This window comes from Gymnoscopelus microlampas (genome assembly GCF_963454915.1).
Source record: "Gymnoscopelus microlampas genome assembly, chromosome: 4".
In the NCBI taxonomy this organism is placed as follows: domain Eukaryota; kingdom Metazoa; phylum Chordata; class Actinopteri; order Myctophiformes; family Myctophidae; genus Gymnoscopelus; species Gymnoscopelus microlampas.
Window position 1 is genome coordinate 19255684 of NC_139941.1, and position 20289 is coordinate 19275972.

Here is a 20289-nt window from a genome sequence, read left to right on the forward strand (position 1 = left end):
CGATAAGACGCGTGTGAGCTTGTTGATCTGCTATTTTCAGAAAGCTTTCCCCACAATAACGGGAAACAGAAAATACACTGGTATTGAGCCCTGAGGGACTTATCCTTATGGGGTTTAAGTGGAAAAAAGTTTTGAAACTTTTTTTTTTTTCCTCCGTTTTCATGAACATGTTGACTAATGGACCTTTAAGTACATCACGTGGGTATTCTTCAGCCCCTCCACCGCTGTTCAGAGTTAAATGAACTCTAACTTCCATGAGTTGCTTCCCTATAAGCTTCATGCTCTTCTTTCCTGCTCACCATGTGTTCCGATGGGAAAGGGAAGAGAGTGACGTCAGACCGGGGCTGGTCTGCCGTTTATTAGCCAGAGAGCGACGTGCCAGGTTGAGAGCTCACACACACACACATACACAGTACACACACACACACACACACATACGCACACATCCACATACACACACACATCCATACATACACACACACACACACACACATACACACACACACACGGCTCTGTCCGGCCAGCAGCGATCAGGGCTCTGCAACTCTACGAGGGGGATGTTTTACTAACAAAACTTTATAGAAACTTTAGAAACAGAGACCCAAGTGTCGCAGCCGTTTCCTATTTTAATGTAACTTTGTAACAACTTTTTAACGCCAGTTGAAACACCATCCACTGAAGTTGACTCACTTTTCTTTTGAATGAGCGGGACCCTTATTTTTCGTAGTGTCCTTTTTGTGAGACGAGAGGGGCTTTTTTTGGGTTCTTTAACATTTTTATTTACATTTTTAAAAACTTGTTGGGATTTAGTTGCCTGTTTTCTTTTTTTTCATCTGATCTCCAAACTACTGACTCGTGATGGTTGTCCTATCACTAGCGTTACTCGTAGGGTTTGTAGTGAGTGTGACTTCAGCTGACAAGGTAAGTGGCTGTCTCGCTGTTACTGTTGGACTTACTGTCACTGTGTGGACATTCGCGAATGAATTGACCCTGTTGAAAAGTCGCCGCGAACTCCACTTATATGTCTATGAATAGGAGGGTAATTGTCAGTTATCAAGAGAAAAGCAACATTCAACAGTGTGTGGTATTATAGCAGGACAGTGTTCTGTTCTAGCATGTTGAACTATATCAATCTGATACAGGTTGTTAGTTGAAATGTGTCAAGCTGCAGCATCTACTAGTTATGTAACAGCTGTGTGAAATAAATGAGGAAAAATTGTTTGTTTTTTTTAAGTTAAAAAATAAGAAGTTTTGTAAACACTATATACATGCAATAAAACGGTGGTTCTTAAAGTGGGGTCCAGGGACCCCCAGGGTTCTTTGAGGGGGGTTCTAAATGGACCCTTACAGTTCTGTAACTCTTGAGAGTGTTCAAATTGAACCACATGGACCTGTAAAGGGTCACTCTGAGAGCTGTGGGGGCCCTTGAAATATATATATATCTATATATATATTTTAAAACCCACTGCAGTTTATAAATAAATGTCTGCTTCACAATTTGAACAATATTATTTCCCTACAAATCTTTCCTAACGAGCTTTTTGCATTTGTTTTACAGGCTGGCGAAGTAGATAAAGAGGGTAAGTGATATTTACATGTGATCAAATCATTTCAAGTTGAAAGGGTGCAAGGAGTTAGCTCTTACTGAAGTTACAAGATAGGATAACTGGGTGCACTGAGATGAAAGTGGGAGGTGTGTGTGTGTGTGTGTGTGTGTGTGTGTGTGTGCGTGTGCGTGTGCGTGTGTGTGTGTGCGCGTGTGTGCACTTGTATTACTGTACTTGTGAGAGCCAGATGTCCCCACAAGTATAGTTGAATCTGAGAAATACAGACAGACATTGACATGCAGACATTGTGAGGCAATTTTCTGGTCCTCAACCCTAGGGGTTGAAGTTAAAGCTAATTTGTACTCAGTTGTGCGCTGGTGCCAAAAATAGCAGATCTACAGTACAAACCCACAACGCACATTGAGTGAGCTTACACATCGTCTGTTTTCGGTGAAGCCAAGTATAACTGAAGCTTTAGGGTAGGGGCTAAAAAGTAGCAAAAAAAAAAAAGGTAGAGATGACATTCATGCAATTGCATCCTAGAATATAGATAGTCCTCACTAGTATAGTAACACACGTATGGATGTCTGTGTGTGTGTATGTGGGAGCTACAGTATAGCTCCCATCCCTCCTACTCCCAACACGCACACGGACACACTAAAGAAAACACACACGAAGAGAGATGCATTCGCGCATAAACAACACACGCACACACACACATATTACATGAGTGAACCGCTTCAAGGGCTTTGTCATACGGGGAAGAAAACTCCATTTGTAAATCCTGCACATCTGTTCTTCATTCTGAGGTTAGGAAACAAGTGAGCTGCAACCATGTCCTTGCAGGATCCTTTAACACCACACATTATCTCCTGAACACGTTACAAACTGCCATTTCTCTCATCATCATTAGTTCATCATAAACAGGGCTGCAACTATTGATCATTTTCTTAGCGATTATTCTATCGGTTACTTTTTCAAATAATCAAATCATCCAAAAGCCTCATTTACTTCATCGCACTACAGTGTCATGGAATAATTGCAGGAAATATCCGATCTACAAGCTTACAACATGTCGCATTATTGATCACCTATTTTCACTACTTGAGGTTCGGGCCTACACGGCCGTCACACCTACGTCACACCACCGATCCCACCAATATGTCTGAGTCATAGTGTCGGGACTTTGTCAGGGTACCCGTTGTACCTGTCTCTGTCTGTGTTATGTCTGGGTCATGGTGACATGCCTATATATGGTCATATCGGGTTTGTTTATGGTTATGTCGGACTTGCAGTGACATGCCTTTATATGGGCGTAGCAGGTTTGTTTATGGTTATGTCTGAGTCCGTGGTCCTGCCTATATATGGGCGTATCGGTTTTGTTTATGGTTATTATGTCTGAGTGACTTGGCCGAGGTCCAGCCTTTGAGTCATAGTGACATGCTTGTATATGGGCGTATCGGGTTGGTTTATGGTTTGTCTGAGCCAGAGTGACGTGGCCGTGGTCCGCCCGCCGGCTTGCCGACCTATTAGCAAATTTGAATATACAATATATAAAAAAATGCAATGTTTTGCCTATAATGACGTGCCCAAAATAGGGATCGATTATTTATTGATGATTTTATTAAATAATCAATTATCGATATTTTTCATAATCAATTAGGCTATATTGATTTGTTTCATTAACTGTTGAACCCCTATATACATGCATTGTACAAGCATGTCTTTTTTTCCCACAAGGGCTCCTCTCTACTCTTCTGGGTAGCTGGATGGTTCAGGAATGTTATGGCCCCATTGATAATTTGGTGACATTTCTACACTGTCATATACTATGACAGTGTCACAGGTGCAATGTTTGTTTAACTTCACCCTTTTTCAACCTATCTTCATATAATTGGTTCTCAATAATGCTCAATATAAGATGCCGTCCAGTGGCGATTCTATGGGGGGGGGGGGGGGCAATTTCCACGGACGATTATTATAGATTTTTTTATAGATTTAGAAAAAAATTATATATATTTTTTCCAATATATGGCAAGTATATGAAGAATATATGCTGCATATATGCCATATTCAGGCTCATATATGTGGATATATAGGAAATGTATGTCTCATACAGCTTATACAGTATGTCCACATGTCTGCCACATATAGTAGAGACATACTGTATATGCAGACGGACAATGTTTAATATGTCACATATATAATAAACATATATGTTGCATATATAAAAACATATTATGTTCATATATTTCCTTTGCCCCCCCTGCTGGCAGAGGCAAATTATACCGTCTATTCACTCTCTCAGAGGATGGCTGTGGATAGTTCAGAAGCCTGCCTACCAGTGACATCATCGGTAGGCTGATTTGGTCATTTAAAACAAGATTTAAAACGTTTTTTTTTTTTTTGGTCATAGAACCATGGCATCTATTTCAGGATGTTCACTTTCCAGGAAGAGAAAGGCTGTAGTTTCTATTAGCTTGGAATCCCCATCATTGATGTCATTGGTAGGCAGGTTTCTGAACTCTCCGTAACCCACCAGTGAGGCGCAGAGGGAGGAGACTAGACAGACATTCTGCCATCTTATAATGAGCATTAGTGAGGGCCAATTATACGAAGATGAGGTTGGAAATGGGTGAAGTGCTCCTTTAAGCTAGAGCAATGAATGAAACTAGCCTACCACACGAGAGTGCACATTCAAAGGATTACACATGTAGGGCCAAAAACACTTCATGCTAACTTAATGGGGAATGGTCTAGAAAAGCTTTTTTTAATTGTTCTCAGCATGTGATTTAATGTGAATTTTCATTTAACCACTTTCAACCTGGCGTCCTTATGTTGGCCATGTCATTATAGGCAAAAACTGTCCAAATACAGGAAATAGCTCACCTACAAGCTCTATTATTTGTTCTTCTTTTTACCATGCAACACCATCGTATGATAAGTATTAAATAGGGCTTAGGTGGTTAAACATTATTTAGCCTCACATTACAAATTGTTATTGTTATCCAGGGTTGCCAGATCTGCTTATTATAATTTCCCCGCAAGATTTTATTTGAAAATAGCCGATCTACAAGCTTGTAGATCTGCTATTTTCAAATAGCTGATGTACATGGTAAAGTACTCATGTGGCCCATAGTCGCTTCTTTTGGGATGGTTTTCCTAGACCTGGTTGCTTGTTTCTCTCACAGAATCTGGCAACACCGATCACACTCCATCATATCGTTGGTGTCAGGCAGAAACCTTGTATCTCCATATTTCAATGTATGTGTTTTCATAAATGAATGCCCTACTTTGTCTTACAAGAGGTCTCACACAAAAGTAGCCAATACACAAGCTCACGAAGCATCGCATCGCGGTGCGTTGTGAGCTTGTAGATCTGTTATTTTTTTAATTTGTAGGTCTGCTATTTGTTATTATTTTTAAATTCCAATGTGATTTTCTGTTGCTAGAGTCTTCTATGTTTGCGTCAGTCACTCAAATCAAGTCCCATCATCATGCCCCTTTTGAGCATGCATGGTCAAAATATGACATTTAAGCTTTTAAGCCGCACTATACTGTATACTTTGTCGTACGACCAATAGTGAAAATGGCCATTCTACAAGCTCCCAACGCATCGCTACAACTTGTGAGCTTGTTCATCTGCTATTTTAGAAAACTTTTTAGATTTTTTTCTATAATGACATGCCCAAAATAGGGACACTGCCAGGGTTACTGTGGTGTCAGAAAAAAATATTTTCGAATACGAATCGCGATTCTACTCATTTTCAAAAAATCGATTTAAAAACATTTATTTTTTTGGGGGGGGATCTTGGCTTTACCTTTGTGTGTTTACATTATTATCAGTTGATAAAACCTTTACAATTATAAAAGCTACATGAATGTACTCTGCTCTCATGCCAGCAGACTGGAGTAGATCCTGAAATCCTATGTTTTGAATCAAGAATCGTTTTGAATTGAGAATCGTTTGAATCGGAAAAAAACGTTTTTGAATCAAAAATCGGAATCGAAAATCGGAATCGAAAATCGGAATCGAATCGTGAGATAGCAGAAGATTCGCAGCTAGTTACAGTGGTTAAAGCCCCAATCTGATGTTGGAGTGTGAAGTTGTGCACGTGCCCAGAGATTCTAAAAGTGTGACAAACAAATGAGGAAGTAACCGTGTTTCAACTTGTTTGGCCACTATTACCAAACATCATGATTCACATTTCTCTCTTATTGCAAATGCAATTTGATAAACATTTCATTCAAGTAGAAGGACGTCAGAAACGTTAAGGTTAAGGTTATTTGTAATTAAGATCGTTAACAGTAGCATTACTGGCGGTCACTTAATTTGAAGCTGAAAAATGTCATGCTCCCATGATATTTTTCTTGTGGCAAGGCTTACCTTTTTCTTCTAATTAGTTTTTTTTGTGATGTAAGGTGCCATCAAGGTCATGGTTTAATCACGTTTTGTTGTCTGTGAGTCTGAGTCACCAGAAATCAATTTGTTGCCTTTGGGTTCATGCTGTCAAGAGTAGCGCTGGGTCGTCTGAGGATTAAGCTGTGAAACCCTGCGTTTTCAAATGCACACCGCTGCGTCGGGGCGATTCTTGGCTACCCATGACCTTACATTTATTATCTTCTATCAGCAGAGACACTTAAGCCCATCCAAATGGTGCAGAATGCAGCAGCACGCCTGGTCTTCGACCTTGTCCACTCCCCTCATTGACGCTAGCGATTGACCAAGATATAGGTATAGATAGACATACTGTATACCTTGGTCAATTTGTTTTTCGACCACAAAAGTTAAGAATGGGATTTAGAAGTTGTTATTTAGCCCATTAAGACCTGGAACGCATCTGTGTCATTTTATTTTACACACTTTGGCTATTCAAAAATAGCAGATCTACAAGCTCGTAGCGCGGCACTGAGTGCTGCGCTACGAGCTTGTAGATCTGCTATTTTTTGAAAAATCGAGAAATATGTGCAAATTAATATATTTATATTCTTTTAAAGCCAACATTTTTAACTCAAATATTTGCTTCTGGGGGTCCCTGGAACTAAATATTTGGGGGGTGGGGGTCAGCGGCCAAATACATATCATTTTGGGGGTCCTTGACATGGAAAGGTTTGAGAACCACTGATTATAGAAACATAGGTTTTTCAGAATACTGTTAGGATTTAGAAGACATAAGTAAGAATCGGCCTCAGGTCTTAATGGGTTTGAGAAATGCTAACTTTATTGATTACCTGGAATCCTATAGTTTCAAATGTACAGAATGTTATTTAGATTGCGTGTTGTTTAGACAGATGCTACTGTAGGTGCATTGTTTACCTGTCTTTAGTTTGAGGCCCTACACAGTTCCCTCTGCACTCTATTTAATGTGATTTTACCTCTTTATTGACTAGAGCTCAATACACACTTGTAAGTCGCTCTGGATAAGAGTGTCTGCTAAATGTCAACATCTTAAATTGGTCTCACTACAGTAGCCCTCAGGAACAAAACCCCAAAGACTGAGTCAAGTAAAGAGTGAGAGCATAAAAGTGTCCGATTTTTTTGGTTTTCATACTCATGACAATATTTCGCAATGGTTGTACTGTAGCTAGCACCATAATTACTGGGCGTTATGCAAGAAAGAGCTGCTTTCCAAGGAACAAAGCCTTTGATGTTTTTTTTTTGTGTAATGTTTAAAACCAGACGTGTGCATGCAGTTTGTTTTGGGCTCTAAGAAATATGACAGAGGGGGGGGGCGGCAGACAGTTTCCCTTATTTGTGTTTAAACCACACAACAACAACATCACTGTGATTAGGCTAACTCACAGCCTCCAGGTTTCAATGCAGTATCATTTATATCGGTAACCAAAACATCTCTTCACATCTGAACTTTTTTTTTTTTTTACTTAAGGGAAATTACTTGAGTAAAAGTACAAAAGTTAAAGTTCTGGCATCAAAATAAACCCACTGTACAATATTTTTTTTTACTGAAGTAAAATGACTTGAGTAAAAGTACAAAAGTTAAAGTTCTGGCATCAAAATAAACCCACAGTACAATATTTTTTTTCCTTAAGTAAAATTACTTGAGTAAAAGTACAAAAGTTAAAGTGCTGGCATCAAAATAAACCCACAGTACAATATTTAAAGTATATATTTTATTTCAATATTTGTCACACTTCTTAAGAATAAAATTGGGCTTAATTGGTTAATGTGTGTTTTGTAATAATAATCTAAATCTGCAATGTAACTTGTAACTAAAGTAAAAAGTACTGTAGTTAACTCTGAGATGTAGTGGAGTAGAAGTAAGTGTTGAAAATTGGAAACACTCAAGTAAGAAAATAAATAAAAAACTAAAATTGTACTTACAGTAAGTACAGTACTTGAGTACATGTAATTGAGTTGCTTTCCACACAACATCACTGTGATTAGGCTACTTATAGCCTCCAGTATTCAATGCAAGTATCATTTTTATCAGTAATCAAAACAACTCTTCACATCCAAACATCTGCTTCTAAAAGCGTTAGTTTTATTGCGTTGCATGGGCCCACTGTACACACTATGATTTGTAAAGCGTGTCATTTCTTCAGACGTATCATTTTAGCGTTAAACAATAACACCTGTTAGAGCGTCTTGCTGTCAAAACCTTGGATAAAATGACAAGGTGCTGGAATTCACGCTTTATTCTATTCTCCAGGGCGCCTTTGGTGACCTATCTCAATCACACTGACGTTTAACCACTTGAGACCTGAAGCCGATTCTACGTGTCTCCTAAATCCCAACAGTATTCTGAAAAATGTATGTTTCCATATCAGTGGTGCTCAATCTTTTTCATGTCAAGGACCCCCAAAATTATATGTATTTGGCCGCGGACCCCCATCAAAACATTTTGTTCCAGGGACCCCCAGAAGCAAAGATTTGAGTTAAAAATGTTCGCTTTAAAAATATTTATATATTCAAAGATTTGCACACATTTTCACGATTTTTCAAAAATAGCAGATCTGCAAGCTCGTAGCGCGGCACTCGGTGCCGCGCTACGAGCTTGTATATCTGCTATTTTTGAATAGCCAAAGTGTAAAATAATGCTTTTTAGCTCAAATCTAAAAATGAGACAGTTCCAGGTCTCAATGGGTTAATGCAGAGCGAAAACAGGAGGGGGCCTAGTGTAGAGCCCAGGGGGGACTCCAGTCAGCTAAGTATAGGGTTAAACCATCCTCTAGGCTTGACCTGAGTTGCAACTGAACGTGGCCTGCTTTTTTTCCCCCCGTCTGTACCAAATCTCTTTGCCAAAAATAACCGATCTACAAGCTCACGAGATGTCGCGTTGCGGCATGTTATGAGCTTGTAGATCTGCTATTCTGGGGGAACGCTCCTCCCAGGATAGGGATGCTGGGGTTCAAGTGGTTAAAGTGTACCTCGGGATAACCACCTCTGAATAAATGAATAAGTAACTCTGTTTAACCCATTAAGACCTGGAACTGTGTCATTTTTAGATTTGAGCTAAAAAGCATTATTTTACACTTTGGGCTATTCAAAAATAGCAGATATACAAGCTCATAGCGCGGCACCGAGTGCCGCGCTATGAGCTTGTAGATCTGCTATTTTTGAAAAAACGTGAAAATCGTTAAATATATTTTTTTTTAAAGCGAATATTTTTTACTCAAATCTTTGCTTCTGGGGGTCCCTGGAACACAATATTTTGATGGGGGTCCGCGGCCAAATACATATCATTTTGGGGGTCCTTGACATGAAAAAGATTGAGCACCACTGATATAGAAACATACGTTTTTCAGAATACTGTTGAGATTTAGGAGACACGTAGAATCGGCTTCAGGTCTCAATGGGTTAAGTCAATCTATGTACAGTGTAGGTTTAGCCTGCCTCTCTTTCTTGAAGGAACGCGTCCCGCTGTAACAAATCCATGTATTCAGCCGTCATTCTGAGCAGAGCTGTCAGGATGCACGCACATGTGCCAATCTTCCCAGCCAATGGGAATGAACTTACTATTCCTCAAATTAGGGTTTTGCGGGATATCGTAGCTGTCGGGTGGAGGCCTTTTATGTCCACTTAACTCAGTGGTGGAAAGTAACTAAGCACATTTACTTAAGTACTGTACTTAAGTATAATTTTGAGGTATTTGTACTTTACTAGAGTATTTCCAATTTCCATTACTTTCACTTCTGCTCCACTACATCTCAGAGGCAAATATTGCACTTTTACTCCACTACAATTATTTGAAAACTTTAGTTACTAGTTGCTTAGTTAGCAGATACAAATTATTACATTAAAAAACATAGATTAACCACTTTAGGCCTATTTCATACATACAGTAGGCTATTTGAAAATAGCCGATCTACAAGCTTGTTGTGAGCTTGTAGATCTGCTATTTTCAAACATTGTAGTACTTTTACTTTTGGTACTTTAAGTACATTTCGATACCAACACTTTTGTACTTTTAAGTACATTTTTAATTCCGAACTTTTATTTGTAACGGAGTACTGCTACATTGCAGTATTGATACTTTTACTTAAGTAAAACATTTTAGTACTTTTTCCACCACTCCACTTAACCCACTTTCGTGGTGACCACTTTTGTTTGGAAAATGTCTACATTTCAATACAGAAATGCATTAATATTAAAAAAGAAAATGCACCTTGTAGTTTGTGCTTTTGCGTACTTAAGTATTTAAAGGTACGTGCTTTTACTTGTAGTTGAGTAATATTTGACCAGGAGTATCTATACTTTGACTCAAGTTCTGGGGTTCATCCACTACTGCTCAAATGAGGGCTTTGCAGCGTAAATCCTCCCATTTGGACACTCGGAAAGACAATTTTCTTGCCTCCTCGATGCCCCTCGTTGGAGAAATACTGGTTTTAATATAGCCAGATTGGTGACAGCTGTGCAAAGCAGTGCTTTCTCCCTGCCAGTTGGTTCAGAGATTCAGAGAGAGGAGGGATGAAAATAAGGAATGAAGGAGAGCAGTTATTAAGCCTAAGAAGTCACATGGTGGACGCCAGACTAGCTGTGCTTCAGGGCAAAGCTAATGGGGATCCTAACAAATAAACAAAGTACGTCTAGACTCAATTAAAAATAAGCAGGCCCAGTATTACGAGTTTTATTGTGAAGTCCTGCATGATGTACTGTACATGTTGAACGTTAAAAACCACATGAACCCTAGCGTCCCTATTCCGGGGTGAACATTTGGTGAAAATGGCATTGTATTCAAAGATTTGCACACATTTTCACGATTTTTCATAAATAGCAGATCTACAAGCTCGTAGCGCGGCACTCGGTGCCGCGCTACGAGCTTGTAGATCTGCTATTTATGAATAGCCAAATTGTGAAATACTAATGATTGAAGTCATTGTGAGCTTGTATATCGGCTCTTTTCAGCGTAGCTACTTGATGTAGAGGGAGAAAAGGAGCGGCCCCCGGTATACAGGGTTTAAGTGCTTAAATAATTGATTTAAATGGCGGCCACATGCAGCCCTTGTTTTATATTTTTGCGGCCGTTATTGTCATAGCAACTACCGATAAAAATATAATTATCCTCATTTTTATTGAGAACATATCATTAAATCAAGACAAAGAACATTAACATTAATGATTACTGGATATTTTAACAAACATGGGAGGAAGAGTTTGCTTTTATGGAGGTAAATAACTAACAAGCCAGTGTGCCATCTTTGCCAGAGAAGAGCATTCGGAGTATATTTACCATTCTCAGATTTATTGCAAACAGCAGTCTCTCCACATTCTGTTCTGTTCACATTTCGTGAATAAGGCCTACTCATTTTATAATGGAATAATTTCACGCCATGATAGATTTTAGACTTTTACATTTAGTCATTTTACGGTAGTCTGTTACAAAATGTTAGTTTAACCCATTAAGACCTGGAACTGTGTCATTTTTGGTTTTTAGTTAAAAAAGCATTATTTAACACTTTGGGCTATTCAAAAATAGCAGATATACAAGCTCATAGCGCGGCACCGAGTGCCGCGCTACGAGCTTGTAGATCTGCTATTTTTGAAAAATCGTGAAAATGTGTGCAAATCTTTGAATATATATTTTTGAACCGAACATTTTTAACTCAAATTTTTGCTTCTAGGGGGTCCCTGGAACAAAATATTTTCATGGGGGTCCGCGGCCAAATACATATCATTTTGGGGGTCCTTGACATGAAAAAGATTGAGCACCACTGATATAGAAACATACGCTTTTCAGAAAACTGATTTAGGAGACATGTAGAATCGGCTTCAAGTCTCAATGGGTTTAAGGCCGCTCGGACACAACCGCATTTTGTTGTGTGGCCCCTGAGAGCGATGTTAAGTCGAGTAGCCCTGACTGCTGCTGTGTTTCCTACACGCGTTTCCGTTGCCGTAACGAAACGTGTGTCTCTTTGAAACAGACCTCCTGAAGAGCCGGCTCAAGGAGTACGGCCTGGTGACGCCCATCAGCACAGACTCCCAGGGCCACTTCCTGTCGCACCTGCTCTCCGCCAACCACAAGCAGCGCGTCAAGAGGGACGCGGCGCCCTCCGGTGGCGACTCCTCCGAGCTCTTCTTCAACGTGACCGCGTTCGGGAAGGAGTTCCACCTCCGCCTGCGGCCCAACGCCCGGCTGGTGGCGCCGGGCGCCATGGTGGAGTGGCACGACGAGGTGCGGGGCTTCGGGGACGGCAACAGCAGCACGGGCACGGGGGCCAACGAGACAGAGGCCGGCGGGACAGAGCGGATACTGCGCCGCGAGCTGCTGAAGACCGACTGCACCTTCGTCGGTGACATCACGGACGTGCCCGGGGCTTCGGTCGCCATTAACAACTGTGACGGACTGGTAAGTCCCTCCTCATGTCGTAAAGAAAGTCATCTGCACCCCCTTGTTGACCTCTTAACCCCGTCTTTCATTACAAAAGGTGGCATGACCTTATCAACCGATGGTTAGTTGTTGTAGATGTCAGTGGTGGAAAGTAACGGAGTACTTTTACTCAAGTACTGTACTTAAGTGCAATTTTGAGGTACTTTGACTTTCCTTTTTTGTATTCCTTTATTTTTGGGGTATTTTCACTCCACCACACCTCAGAGGCAAATATTGTACTTTTTACTCCACCGCAATTATCTGACAGCTTTAGTTTGTTACTTTTGCAGATTTTTATTTCAAAACCGTATTTTATACTTTGAATATTCAAAAATAGCTAATCTACAAGCTCGACAAGTTATGAGCTTGCAGATCTGCTATTTTTGAAAAAGTTTAGCACATTTTGAAGCATTAGAGTACTTTTCCTTTGGTTCTGTTATTATATTCTTTTATGCCAATACTGTTGTACATTCACTCAAGTAAAACATTTGAATACAGGCCTTTTTACTTTTAAACAGAGCATTTTCACATTGTGGTACTTTTAAGTAACACTGACGCAGTGCTTCTTCCACCGACCGATCGTAGACGTCCTCCAAAAACGCTGTGATTTAGCCCTTTTTCTGTACGTCAGTGGTGGGCGGGGCCTTCCTACAGCACATTGTTCCTCTTTAGAGGTATTCCTCAAGTTGACGGACGGAATGGCTTTTGTGCTCAGGTTTGTCACGGGTGAGCTGGCCTCCCCCTGCAAAAAAAAACCAACACCCTGATGGATCCTTTTTCCTCCGTATAACACTTCCCAGCAACAAAAAACACTGATTCCTTTTGTTGTGCCTACAGAAAAGGGTCCTGCAGTCCTATCCTCCCCATCACCCCTCATAAAACACTTGAGCGGTAATTGGGGGGGTGGGGGGGTGGGGGGATGCCTTTTTTTTTGTCCCAAGTAGCTCTTATGGGAGCGGCCCAGCCAGCCCAGACAGACGTCTCTGCGTTTGAGGCAGCACAGAGAGAGAGGAATGAGTCTCGCCCGCCCAGTGGTGGAAAGTAACTAAGTGCATTTACCTAAGTGCTGTACTTAAGTACGATGTTGAGGTATTGGTGCTTTACTTGAGTGTTTCCAGTTTCCAATACTTTTGCTTCTACTTCCGCTGCATCTCAGAGGCTAATCTTGTACTTTTACTCCACTGCAGTTATTTGAAAACTTTAGTTCTAGTTACTTTTCAGATATAAATTATGATATTATGAAACATACATTAACCACTTCAGCCCTGTTTTATACCTAGGCTATTTGAAAATAGCAGATCTACAAGCTCACAACGCGTTGCGTTGCGACGCGTTGTGAGCTTGTAGATCTGCTATTTTTTTGTACTTTTACTTTTGGTACTTTAAGTACATTTTGATGCCAATACTTTTGTACTTTCACTCAAGTAAATGTTTAATTCTAGACTTTTACAGAGTATTTCTATATCGCAGTATTGATACTTTTACTTAAGTAAAGGATTTAAGTACTTTTTCCACCACTGCTCGCCGCTTTGCTGCAGGCGGCTGGCGTCACACGCAGAACGGGCGATTATATGAAATTGAAATATATTATACATATATTTAGAACCAATAACCGACTTGATCTTGCTCATGTAGGTTAATCGAATTATATCGACCCATTATAATTTTTGGGGGATTTTTACAATTTCTTAAATGTGAACTGTATTATATGCAAGGGATAATGCATGGGGAGGTAGTCAATATTGAAATTTAAAGCCCGACAGGGCGATTAACCACCGAGGCGAAGCCGAGGTGGTTAATCGCCCTGAAGGGCTTTAAATTTCAATAATGACTACCTCCCCATGCATTATCCCGCTTATTACACGGCTACTTAATAAATACATAAATACATTTACCCAAAAGTAACAACAAAACGAAGTATTTCCTTGCTTACGGCAATGTCAGTATTCCATAAGTATTGGGCTGGGCGGACAAGTTTGCCTCGGGAAACAAATGACAAAATAAAATAAAAAAACTCGCCCCAAAACACACTCGCCCCCCATTCTATATACCGCCGATTTGCCTTTAATACCGCCGGATTTGCCCCGGGGCGACTGTGTTTTGGGGCGAGTGTTTTGGTATTCCCCCGTATGCGCCACGATAAAGAAGGAAGTGCAGTGGATCAAATAGAATGACTTTTCGGTTATTGCATCGTCTATTTCTCACTTCAAATGTTTTCAAAAACATTGTTGAGAGCAACGTTTAGTTGTAAATGACATTGTTTGTTTGTTTACATGGCTGTCATGTTGGATAAAGCATAAAACCAAGCAGCGCAGGTTGATATGAGCAGGTGTTCTGAGTCTCTGATTAGACAGCGGTCCGTTATTGAGCTCATCGGTCATTATCCAGAAATAATGACCGATGACTGACCAATCAGAATCGAGTATTCAACCAAGCCGTGTAATAAGTTGTTGTAACGGGTTATGTAGCCTGGGGTCCAGACTGCTTCGCTACGTTCGGCGGTTTTCTTTTTCTCACTCGCTATACAGTCTGGAAAGCCTCCTCTACTCCACTACATCTCAGACGCAAATATTGTGCTTTTTACTCCACTAAAATGATTTGAAAACTTGAGTTACTTTTCAGATATAAATGTTGATATTATGAAACATACTGTACATTAATCACTTGTATGTTTTCCTGTGCAATGTATCTCCAATCTCCAATGTCAAACTCGAGTCGCTTCCTGACATGCTTACGTAATTGAAATATGAGTCTAATAGGAGGCTGGCCAGACGGATAAGCCAAGTGAGGAAAAAAATAATCTGCCGAGTGAGTCAGACTGGATCCCAGGCTACGGGTTGTGAGCTTGTATACTGTAGTAATCGAGGCAAAAGTGTGAAATAATCGTGATATAATTTGAGGTCGTATCGACCAGATTTGAACCGGGAGCAACATACAGTACAGTATGACACCTTCATATGTGTTTACTGTTCAAATCTGCTGCTGAACCAATCAAACGAAGCAATGGGAAACTGAGCCGGAACAGGAAACGGGTACGCCACCTTCTGGAAACCTGAGACTGATTGATTGATTGATTGATTGATTGATTGATTGATGTACTTTATTTAGAAAGACATGGAAAAGGTACATGGAAGTACAGTTAACAATACAAGGTCCTCTAAACTGGATCGCCCATAAAAGCACAACGGCTTATTTCAAATGAGATCCCTAATGCACTCAAATCATGATGAAAGACTACAGTTATTCACACAGACTAGTACACTTCTAACACCTATATATGCATACAGAGAGAGTACTATAACGACTGTGGCTCACTGAAAGTGTCCCTGATGTGCGTCAAAGAGAGACTTAACCCATTGAGACCTGAAGCCGATTCTACATGTCTCCTAAATCTCAGTATTCTGAAAAACGTATGTTTCTACATCAGTGATGCTAACTCTTTTTCATGTCAAGGACCCCCAAAATGATATGTATTTGGCCGCGGACCCCCATCAAAATGTGTTGTTCCAGGGACCCCCCAGAAGCAAAGATTTGAGTTAAAAATGTTCGCTTTAAAAGTATCTATATTCAAAGATTTGCAGACATTTTCACGATTTTTCAAAAATAGCAGATCTACAAGCTCGTAGCGCGGCACTCGGTGCCGCGCTACGAGCTTGTATATCTGCTATTTTTGAATAGCCAAAGCGTAAAATAATGCTTTTTAGCTCAAATCTAAAAATGACACAGTTCCAGGTCTTAATGGGTTAAAAGAGGTTACCTTTCTGCGTTGCTCCTACTCATTTCAGATGATCTGTGCCACACGTTGATGCTCCAAAATAGAAGCCACCTCTGAGGGTTGCGTCAACAGGTTTTTCATATTATTGTGCCCAAATTTATATGGCGCCATTCTTTGGAAAGATTCCCCCGAGGTACTGTCAGGGATTTACTTTTTTTTATCCGTCACAATATGAAACCAGCATAACAAGGCGGCACGTGTACAGAAATAGCAAGGGACAGGCATGAAGGAGGCTGTTTCGGTTTTTTTTAAGCGCTTTCACAGCCTGAAGGAAGTGTGTCTCGTCCCATGCTGCTCAAGTCGGAGGTGCTGTAGCAGGTATTCATGAAATAACTAGTGGTGGGAGAAGTACTCAGATATTTAACTTAACCCATTAAGACCTGAGGCCGATTCTACAAAATGTCTTCTAAATCCTTTTATTGAAAAAAACGTGTTACTATATGTCAGTGGTTCTCAAACTTTTTCATGTCAAGGACCCCCTCAAAATATTTTGTTCCAGGGACCCCCAGAAGCAAAGATTTGAGTTATAAATGTTAGCTTTGAAAAATATATATTCAAAGATTTGCACACATTTTCACAATTTTTCAAAAATAGCAGATCTACAAGCTCTTATATCTGCTAAAAGATACTTGCAGCACCAAAGTAAAAGTACTCAAATTCTCAAGCTCACAACATGTCACGATGCAACATGTTGTGAGCTTGCACAATGGTGATGTCAGAGATGCCGTTTTCACTGGAACCAGGAGTGTGAAGAGGTTGATACAAGCATGAAGCCTGGATGATGCAAATAATAGCGTCTTTACATGAAAAAGATTGAGAACCACTGACATAGAAACATAGATTTATCAGAAAACTGTTACGATTTGGAGGACATTTTTTAGAACTGTCTTCAGGTCTTAATGGGTTAAAACTGAAACACTAATTTAACTCAGAGTGACAGGAGGCCTTTGTTAGGCCATATTAGCCAGGCATAGGGTTAATGACATTCCAGCTGATTTTAATTATTTTAGCCAAGCAGTGATGGAAAGTAACTAAGTAAATGTATTCATAAAATCAATTAGTCTGATTAACCACTTATGCCCTATTTTATACTTTGTCGTACAAAACTACTCAAACTAACCTGTCAGGTCTTTGTAATGATAAAGCTTGAAAGCCACTACTGCAGTAGGATACTCTGCTGTGTTGTACAGCACAGAGCAGAGGCTGGGCCTGTTGGAGGTCTATTACATATTTGTCTTACTCCTCTGCAACTAAACTGCAGCTCATTGCTTAGAGATTGTGTGGGTTTCTTGAACATTGGTGGAAGAAATACTCGGATTCAGTGGTGTGTTCTACCGTCAGATGCTGTGTACGGCGTATACCTTGAGATTTGTTTTCGTTGCTATCGTATACCTTCAAAAACTGTTTCATCCATTGAAAACGCGAGAGCGTATACCCACGACCACGCGCATCGTATCGTAGCGTATACCTTCCGAAAAAAACTAGAACACAACACTGCTCGGATTCTTCATTTAAGTATGAAGTAAGCAACACCACGATATAAATACTCTGTTACAAATAAAAGGCCTGCATATTCAACATTTTTACTTGAGGGAGAGTACAAAACTATTGGCATCAGGATTTACTTGAAAGTATCTAAAGTAAAAGTACTCAAATGTGTCCTCCCCCCCCCCCCAATTTTTTTTTTAGCAGATCTACAAGCTCACAACACGATGGGACACGTTGTGAGCTTGTAGATCTGCTATTTTTCGAATAGTTCAAAACGGGCTTAAGTGGTTCTTGGATGATTTTTTAATTAATGATCTAAATCTGCACAGTAACTTAGTTTGCCTCTGAGATGTATTGGAGTAGAAGTATAAGGTATTCAAAAATGGAAATACTCAAGTAAAAGAAAAAGTACCTCAAATTTACTTGAGTAAATGCACAGTACTTTAGTTACTTTCCACCACTTCTCCTCCGGAGAAGTGGTGGATTTGTTGACGCGACTGAGGTCAGTAAATATGATGACCCTAAATCTGAGAGGCATCCTCTCAGCCAAGTCGCTCATCCACTGTTCTGGGTCCTTCACAGTGTGACAGGGTTCCAGTGCTCCTAAATGAATGAGATGTTTCCTCTGTGGGAAAGCAAAGTGTGTCTATTTAGTCTCTTGGTAGGACTGCGCGTGTGGGAATATTTATGCATCCGTGTCGTGGACATAAAATTATGGCCATAGTATTTAAACTTTCCCAGTAAACCAATGGTTATACTGTAGGTTTTACAGTCACTCTTAACAAATAACATTATGGCCTTTTGGTATTATATTGAAAAATAATCTTTTAAAGCTGCCGTGGGTTTTTTTTTTGTACCTTTTTCTTGTGAAGTTTCCTGATGACATGGAACGATGTTGGGGTTTCCCTCATAACGTTTGCTCCTGCCAGAACTGCCGCGCTACGAGCTTGTAGATCTGCTATTTTTGAAAAATCTTGAACATTTGTGCAAATCTTTGAATATATATATTTTTAAAGCAAACATTTCTAACTCAAATCTTTGCGTCTGGAAGTGCCTGGAACAACATATCTGACAAGCTCATAGCCGCTATTTTTGAATAGCCAAAGACATCGCTTTTCCAGATTGTAGATCTGCTACTTTTGAACTCCTGAAAAGTAACCGCTTTGGACATATGAGGTTTCCACCCGACAGAGACACCATACTGTGTCTGAGAGCACCACAGTCTGTAGGTGTTTTTAAAAGGCGTCTGAAAACCTCTCTCTTTAACAAGGCATTTGGCTAGAGAGTCACTGGTTAAAGGAGTTTCTTATCTCAGGTACTCTGTAAATATGTAGATAACTTGTTTGGCCTTCTGTTGTTCTCTTGTTTGATCTCCTTCCCACTTACCCCTCTTCTTCTTCTCCCTCCCCCCCTCTTCTTTCTATGGAAACTAACGTTGCGATGGGAGTGATGTACAAAAACGAATTTCACCCACTTTTTTACCTTGTAAACCTGTGATGTGACAATAAACCTGATTCTGATTCTGATTCTGAGTGGTTCACCCAACTTATTTTCTATCAATTGCACACCCCATGAAGCCTTTGAATTCATGGATTCATGGATTTTTAGTTTTTGCATTGCATTCCTAAGACAATAATTTGATGACCGGGTGTATTTAGCATCTTTCCGCCAGTAATCAAATTATTGGCCTAGGAATGCGACAAAAAAATAGAAAATCCATGAATTTAATTAATGGGGTGTGCAATTGATAGAAAATACGATTTTCTTTGGGTGAACTACTCCTTTAATCCCTGTACTGTATACTTAGTTGCCCGGGGTCCCCCGGCGTTCTACTGTATACAGTATGCGTTCCGTCGCGTTGTGCATTTCATATATTTAACCACTTAAACCCTATACTAGCTGCCCCCGGGGTCCCCCAGGGGTCTATATTTGGTCCCCTTCTTTTTCCCCTCCACACAATTGTCTTAGCCCCGAAAACAGCCGCTGTAGAGGCTCACAACACAACACAATGCGTCGTGAGCTTCTTGTTCAGAGAATAATCTGTAGATCTTGGATTATTCATAGCCGTGTTGCGACACGTCGTGTGAGCTTGTCGTTCGGGCTATTTCCAGGATAGGGACGCTAGGGTTCATGTGGTTAACCCATTCAAGCCAGGAACGTGTCTCTGTCATTTTGGATTTCTTTGGGCTATTCAAAAATAGCAGATCTACAAGCTCATAGCGCGGCACCGAGTGCCGCGCTATGAGCTTGTAGATCTGCTATTTTTGAACAATCGTGAACATGTGTGCAAATCTTTTGAATGTGTATTTTTTTAAAGCGAACATTTGTAACTCAAATCTTTGCTTCTGGGGGGTCCCTGGAACAAACTTTTAAAAGATGTTCACGATTTTAAAAAAATAGCAGATCTACAAGCTCGTAGCGCGGAACCGAGTGCCGCGCTACGAGCTTGTAGATCTGCTATTTTTGAATAACCCAAAGAAATCTTAAAATGACACGAGATGGGTTCCCGTTCTTAAGGGGTTAAAACCACCTATCTCTTCACTCTTCACGTCATAACAAAGCTGTTTGGTGTGGCTTTAGGGGCTGTCGCTGTGTGTTGTTGAGCTATTTTGATAGACGGCAGCCGGGCTAAGGTACAATAATACCTCAG

General features: G+C 40.3%; 1 protein-coding gene across 1 annotated transcript in view; it reads left to right on the top strand.

Annotated features, from left to right (window-relative positions):
- Positions 1 to 566: 566 nt before the first annotated feature.
- adamts3 (ADAM metallopeptidase with thrombospondin type 1 motif, 3) overlaps positions 567 to 20289 on the top strand; it is a 209088-nt gene continuing 189365 nt past the window's right edge. Inside the window, exons 1-3 of the mRNA XM_084055325.1 lie at positions 567 to 921; positions 1559 to 1580; positions 11931 to 12355. Of these exons, the coding sequence (XP_083911451.1) occupies positions 859 to 921; positions 1559 to 1580; positions 11931 to 12355 (510 nt within the window). The 5' untranslated portion in view covers positions 567 to 858. The remainder of the gene's footprint in view (positions 922 to 1558; positions 1581 to 11930; positions 12356 to 20289) is intronic.